Source organism: Populus trichocarpa, chromosome 4 (genome assembly GCF_000002775.5).
Source record: "Populus trichocarpa isolate Nisqually-1 chromosome 4, P.trichocarpa_v4.1, whole genome shotgun sequence".
Classification (NCBI taxonomy): Eukaryota; Viridiplantae; Streptophyta; class Magnoliopsida; order Malpighiales; family Salicaceae; genus Populus; species Populus trichocarpa.
The window spans coordinates 22,382,023-22,389,752 of record NC_037288.2 but is presented as its reverse complement, the minus strand read 5'-3'; the positions used below and the strand labels follow the sequence as shown (position 1 = coordinate 22,389,752).

The 7,730-nt window shown below is 34.4% G+C and overlaps 2 protein-coding genes across 2 annotated transcripts; one reads left to right on the top strand and one right to left on the bottom strand.

The window, feature by feature from the left end:
- Positions 1–1,278: 1,278 nt before the first annotated feature.
- LOC112327197 (uncharacterized) lies at positions 1,279–1,853 on the bottom strand. Its single transcript, XM_024599042.2, has one exon. It carries the CDS (start codon positions 1,848–1,850, stop codon positions 1,488–1,490), a length of 363 nt encoding a protein of 120 aa, XP_024454810.1. The 5' UTR covers positions 1,851–1,853; the 3' UTR covers positions 1,279–1,487.
- Positions 1,854–2,533: 680 nt separating this feature from the next.
- LOC112327189 (uncharacterized) lies at positions 2,534–3,105 on the top strand. Its single transcript, XM_024598936.2, has one exon. It carries the CDS (start codon positions 2,534–2,536, stop codon positions 2,894–2,896), a length of 363 nt encoding a protein of 120 aa, XP_024454704.1. The 3' UTR covers positions 2,897–3,105.
- Positions 3,106–7,730: the final 4,625 nt, after the last annotated feature.

Sequence of the window (7,730 nt, the reverse complement as noted above, 5' to 3'; positions counted from 1 at the left end):
AAATTGATTTGGATTATCATCTTTTATACATTCTTATTTCCCATTAAAAAAATCTAGCCCGGTCTGCCTTGGACCACTAGCCACTTTTGTAGTTTACTCTTTATGACATCTTTCTTCTTCTTTTTATTATAATTGTGGTAAAATTAACTCGAGTAATGAGTGCACATTGATCAATTCATATCTCATCCCTTCAACAAAGTCCTTCTCTCCGTTGGCCAAAAAAACTGTCCTGGTCTGTCCAAAAGAGATCACACACGCCTCAGAGCATCAAGGGTGTTGCCGCCCACCACACCAACGGTATCGTTCAGTTCTAGGCCGATTTATCAAGCAGCTCAGGCGTATGATCCTGTAGTGCCATATGAAGCTTCTTTTCAGTAATGTATCTTCAATGTCAAAGCCATCAACTAGACGATTCATGCAGCAGACACCGAATGTAATTCGTTGGTATACAATATAGATTGCTTAATCGAACAAAAAACATGCAGAAATATCCAGATAATGCAAGATTTAGCTCTGTCTCTCTCTAGATATCGTAGTGCTAAGCTGTGAAAGCCTTAAAAAAAAATAGTAATAATAAATAGAATAATATAATTAATTATGTTTTTTGTTATGCACTTTTTATTAATTAAGGGTATTATAATTAATAGTGGTTATATTAGTAATTACATAATAATAATTTAGAGAATAAATTTATTATACACAATCTCTTTACCCTTGATGGTGATGAGAATTTTGCAAATGAGGTTTGTATCTTGCATGATCAACTCTAGACCAATATGTACATTTTTTACATGCACTCTTGAATTTGGAAGCCTATCTTGATGTAGATTAAGTTTTTAAAAAGACATGTGTCTAATACATGTTTGACCATTGAAGAACTCTCACCTCGTAGGGGTTGTACGTCTCTATATCTAGGGCTTGTATCATCATGAACTTGACTTTTTTTTAGTGGCTTTCTATTATTAGGCTACTTGAGGAAGATCTGGATGTGTAGAGTGATAGTAATGGTAAGGAATTCTCTTTGTGGTTGTATACTAAATATTTAGGCTCTTTATTAGTTTTTAGGCTCCAGCTATGCCTTGTACTGCTCTTAATTTGTTTTGTTTGTGCTTGGATCGATTATGCCTCATGTTCTATTACTCGAGTCTGAGCTTTGAGCGTAGACCCCTCAATCTGTCAATCAAACTAAACATGAATCTATCCCGTCTCAAGCATAAAGAAAATCTAAAAAATAGAGCGAGTGCAGGAGGTTTTGGAAATTAACATGATTTGAGGACAGCGCAAATATATTTCAAAATACATAAATAAACAAGCAATCAAGAACAGCAATACAACCATTTAATTAGCTAGAACGATGCTAATTAATTATGACTAGAAACAATAAAGCAGAAGCACATATATAGCATGAATTTAAGGAAGCACACCACGCTTGGATCTCTCTATTGTGCATGTATATATACATGCCCGCTCCAACATGCAAATAATAACTAGTTAGCTCGAGGCACATCACCCCAAACCTCCTCGCCAAACAAGATGATTTTTCTCTTAGCTTCAACCCTGAACCGTGACCCGAGGCGATGGTCATCCTCACGAAGGAGAACAACCCTGTCACCAATTCTCAGTTCATAGTCGGCAACAAATTGAAGCCAGCCTATAGAAAGCCATGGCTTGTTGTAAACTCCATTTGATCTCTTCCTGCAACGAATTACCCGAAGCTTACCGCTGCTGTCTTTGACTTTCAAATCAACAAAAAATTCCCCTGCGAAATCAAGATACTGTAAAGAACGAGATGGGAATGAGAACTGAAATTGGATATCAGTATATTTTAGCTCTTTGTTAAACATCTCCATTTTGATTTCTTTGGGACGTGAAAAGAGAGACAGACATTTATAATACTGCCTTTCTATCAAAGTGGCATTTTGGAGAGGAGAGTGTGGGGTCCAGGAGGGGTTTGTGGTTGTCGAGGCGAATATCTTCCAAACTCTGGGCACGAGCGGCTCCGTGTTTTCGCGTCTTTTGTTCTACAAGTCAAGGTACGCCATTGGATTTTATTTTTTTGATTGTTTTGAGCCGTCAGATTGAAGTGGGCCCGCGTCCTTTGGAGTATCATCTCCAAAGTGGAAGTATTTGGAGTATCATCTCCAAAGTGGAGTATCATCTCCAAAGTGGAAGTATTTGGAGTATCCAAAGTGGAAGTATTTGGAGTATCATCTCCAAAGTGGAGTATCATCTCCAAAGTGAAAGTATTTGGAGTATCATCTCCAAAGTGGAGTATCATCTCCAAAGTGAAAGTATTTGGAGTATCATCTCCAAAGTGAAAGTATTTTTTAATACCGATATTTAAATTCAATCTCATGTCTAAAACATGTGACATCTCATGTCACTTTTTTACCCCATCCTTTTCATCAAGAGAGAGACAGGGCTAGACTCTAAAGTCTAAATTTTGACCCAAAATGCCATCCAAAATGCCACTTTGATAAAATATCAGTATTATAAATGTCTGTCTCTCTTTTCACGTCCCAAAGAAATCAAAATGGAGATGTTTAACAAAGAGCTAAAATATACTGATATCCAATTTCAGTTCTCATTCCCATCTCGTTCTTTACAGTATCTTGATTTCGCAGGGGAATTTTTTGTTGATTTGAAAGTCAAAGACAGCAGCGGTAAGCTTCGGGTAATTCGTTGCAGGAAGAGATCAAATGGAGTTTACAACAAGCCATGGCTTTCTATAGGCTGGCTTCAATTTGTTGCCGACTATGAACTGAGAATTGGTGACAGGGTTGTTCTCCTTCGTGAGGATGACCATCGCCTCGGGTCACGGTTCAGGGTTGAAGCTAAGAGAAAAATCATCTTGTTTGGCGAGGAGGTTTGGGGTGATGTGCCTCGAGCTAACTAGTTATTATTTGCATGTTGGAGCGGGCATGTATATATACATGCACAATAGAGAGATCCAAGCGTGGTGTGCTTCCTTAAATTCATGCTATATATGTGCTTCTGCTTTATTGTTTCTAGTCATAATTAATTAGCATCGTTCTAGCTAATTAAATGGTTGTATTGCTGTTCTTGATTGCTTGTTTATTTATGTATTTTGAAATATATTTGCGCTGTCCTCAAATCATGTTAATTTCCAAAACCTCCTGCACTCGCTCTATTTTTTAGATTTTCTTTATGCTTGAGACGGGATAGATTCATGTTTAGTTTGATTGACAGATTGAGGGGTCTACGCTCAAAGCTCAGACTCGAGTAATAGAACATGAGGCATAATCGATCCAAGCACAAACAAAACAAATTAAGAGCAGTACAAGGCATAGCTGGAGCCTAAAAACTAATAAAGAGCCTAAATATTTAGTATACAACCACAAAGAGAATTCCTTACCATTACTATCACTCTACACATCCAGATCTTCCTCAAGTAGCCTATATTTTTTTTTAGGCTTTCACAGCTTAGCACTACGATATCTAGAGAGAGACAGGGCTAAATCTTGCATTATCTGGATATTTCTGCATGTTTTTTTGTTCGATTAAGCAATCTATATTGTATATCAACGAATTACGTTCGGTGTCTGCTGCATGAATCGTCTAGTTGATGGCTTTGACATTGAAGATACATTACTGAAAAGAAGCTTCATATGGCACTACAGGATCATACGCCTGAGCTGCTTGATAAATCGGCCTAGAACTGAACGATACCGTTGGTGTGGGGGGCGGCAACACCGTTGATGCTCTGAGGCATGTGTGATTTCTTTTGGACTTTGTTGAAGGGATGAGATATGAATTGATCAATGTGCACTCATTACTCGAGTTTTACTATAATTATAATAATAAGAAGAAGAAAGTTGTCACCGCATGTTAAATCAAGCGAAGATTCCATCGAGGGTAAACTACGGTTAGAGAATAATATAAATCATATCCTGAAACCTCACCTAACAGCTTAAGTTTTTGGGTTGAGATGGTTCTTTGACATGGTATCAGAGCCTTGATGACCAAGTGGTCTCGAGTTCGAATCTCACCATCCCTATTTATTTGATAAAAAAAATTAAGCACAAGGTAATGTGGGCCTGTGCAAGTTTCAAGCCCAAAGGGCTTTCACTTGAGGGGGTGTGTTAGAGAATAATATAAATCATATCCTGGAACCTCACCTAACAGCTTAAGTTTTTGGGTTGAGATGGTTCTTTGACAACTACAAAGGTGGCTAGTGGTCCAAGGCAGACAGGGCTAGATTTTTTTTAATGGGAAATAAGAATGTATAAAAGATGATAATATCAAATGAATATAATCCAAATCAATTTAAGTTAATTTAATTAACATATGATCTTAAATATAAGATTTAGATAGCTTCTAAAAAGAAAATTAAAAAATTAATAATTTAATATCAAATGATAAAATTAAAAAAAAATAGAAACAACCTAAATTAATTTAGCTAACTCGACACCCATAATATATATTTTTTAAAAAAGAATTAACCTAGCAAAAGATTGAGTTTAAATATAACAAACGCAATAAAAATCCGAGTTAACTTGACTAACTCACACTAAGGTTAACCTATAGAAAGAAAAAGGAAAAAGTCACAAAGCTCAAATGTCAATAATTTAATTTCAAATGCTAAAATTAAAAAAAAAAATTTCATGTAAAAAAACACCAAGAAAAAAAAGAGTCAACTCAAGTTAACTCGATTAATCTACTACATAAGATGTAAGATTAAAATAATCTCATAAAAAAAAATTGAAACAAATAACAAAGCCTAAGGTCCGATAACACAATATCTAATAATAAATTAAAAAAATAATAATAAAGGAACTAAAAAGATCAAATTTAAACCGGCTTTGAGTTATGAGATCGGGATCACCTTATAAAAGACAGCCACGCAAAAAATCATGAAGTAAAATTTTTAATCATAAAAGTATTAAAAACAAAAAAAAAACATTCAAAATAATGAGGACCAAATCCAATAGAAAACTAAATAAAAGAAAATAATTAAGGACTAAATCGAAAAATAAAATAATTTTTTAAAAAAAATATAGCAATAAAAAAAATGAGAACCAATATTGGATAAACAAATTAAATATAATAAAATGTTGTAAGAAAAAATTAAAAAATAAATCAAGAAAATTTATAAAAAAAAAATAGCAATTAAAATAGAATTTTTTGATGTATTTGTATCATTTTCTCTCAATGTCTTTTCAAAAAAACTTAAAATTCAAAAACTTGTTTTCAACATGTTCTGTTTATTTTAAAATTATTGTTTATTTTTTTCATTGAATTGATATTAACATTGTCTTTTAAAAAAAAAATAAGAAAAAAAATACAGATAAGAGAACCAAAAGTGCATAGAAAAAAAAAAGAGATTAAAGTGATTTCAGGTTTCTTGATTAAAAAAAAATATTGTTTTTATAAATAAAAAAATATCTATAAATAGATATTAATATTACCTGTTAGAGAAGGCACACAAAAATGGCCTAACCCCACACTCTCCTCTCCCAGAGGAAAAAAAAATAGTGCCCTCCACACTTGCCAAGCACACACTCCCTATTTGTTTTCTTCTTCATTTTTTACACCAACCAAACCTCCATACACTGATTTCAGAACCTCTCTCTCTCTCTCACTTCCCTCCATCTTCTCTGTCTTAGCAAAACCCAAGACCTTCTCCTCCTAGTAAAAACTGACCATTTCTACTCCAGCCCTTCATTGTAGTCAACAGCAGCGTCCACCACACGGACAACCATCTCTTCCATAGTCCAGCAGCATCCAGTAGTTAATTTCGTCTTGCTCAGCTGAACTGTGAGCCTCCAGTGTTCCATTAGCTCTTGCTCAGGCCGGCAGCTATGTCCAGCAAGTTCTCCACAGCAAACAGGAGCGCCCAACACTTCTTCCCCTTTGCGCCAGCATTGTGGACGAGAGCTGCACCAGCAAAAGTTTCAGCTGACCACAAGAGATCCATTCCAATCCAAGAGCAGCAGCGTGGTTTGATCTCCAGCAGCAGCAGTTTTCTCCTCAGCGGTTCAACAGAAGTGACCGATATCCTCATGCAATTCCTCTCAGCAGCAGCATCCTCCTTCCAGCAACAAGATTTTCTTCTCAGCTGTGCAACAGCAGCTAAGCCTTAGTCTCCTCTGCATCAATCGTGAGTTAGCAGTAGCAGCACCTCCTCTATTAGCAGGGCCAACCATCTCATAATAGCAGCAGAGATTGATCTTCATCAGCAACTCCGGTTCCACCGTGAGCAAGCAGCAAGTGTCTCTCTCAACCGCGAGAAGCAACAATAGTCCAAGATCCAGTAGCCTTGCATATTGTTTTCTAAACCGAGAGCAACAGAGGAGCATAGTTCACAGCAGCAACACATTTCTCGTCCAGCAACGTTTTTGGTCTCCATTTTAAGGTCCATTTCTTAAGCTCTCAAAACATGATCTTTAGAATTTGTTGAATAAAGCATGATGTATTATTGTTTCCATGATTTACATGTTGATTAATTTGTAGATAAAATTTGTTTAACACTGAAATAATTGCGTGGATGAGATTTGGTTAATATTTGGTCACGAGGATATTGTTGCTTATTTGAGTTTAGAAAAAGATTTGGTTGTAAATTTAATCAAATCTTGATTTGTTTGTGTTGAGGAGCGGACGTGTTTGGATTGATTAATTTTCTTAGTTATGAATTTTCTTTTGTGTGATCTGATGATCTCATTGGAGTTGTGCATATACTTTGTTTAAGTTTTCTTTTCTGAGTTTTTTTTTATATATATTTTGCCAAACAAACCCTATTTGATTTCCAAAATTCTAAAGAATTTCAAAATTATTTTAAAATTATTTTTGGTTCCTTGCGAGTTTTTCTACCAATTTCATTTAGTATTTGATTTGTAGAGTTTACACTGTAAGATATTGATCTGGTATTAAAAATATTCACTTTTTTTCAAAATTAAAAAAAAAATTCTTATCTGAAAAAAATACAAAAATATATTTTTATTTGTGTGTGTATGGCCAAATTCTAAAAACTTTCATTCATATTTCATTAAAAAAAAATTGCATTTTCATCATACTTTAAAAAACACAAAAAAAAAAAAAGTTGATGGATATCATAACAAGTTTGTGATTATCCATTAAAATTTGACTAAAAATTCAAAAATATCATAAAAATCAATCTATTTTTTTAATTTTTGAAATATTTTTTTTACATAATTCTTTTGGGCTTTAGAATGTTTAGGTTTTAACTTGATAATATAAAGACTTTTTACTGAGAATGACTTTTCTTAAACCTTAAATAGACCAATAGGTAGGGTGTATTGGGGGTGATACATCTTCCTCATACACAACTAGTCCATTTATCTAGACTTTGCGGATCATTAGATTTTCTAGTGACCAAATACTAGGTGGCGACTCCTGAACTCTATTAATCGTATTTTTATGATTAATCCCAACACATCCAAAACTCTCTCGATCAAAGATCCATACCTGTCATCTGACATCGTGCATGTCACGACACCATTTTACTTATCATTCTTTTTATCTTTCATTCTAATTTTTCATATCGATGTTAATGAACTCATTTACATCATTCGTCTTTCCTTATCCTAAGAACAACTACTCAAACATATTTTCCACTTATACATTTCATATTTATGTCGACACCAATGAACCTCATTGGTATCATTAGTCTTCCAAACTGAGAACTATTAATCAAATCTAAGAATTGTCAATACCAATTGTAAACCCTCAGATAGAATTTTATGAGTTCA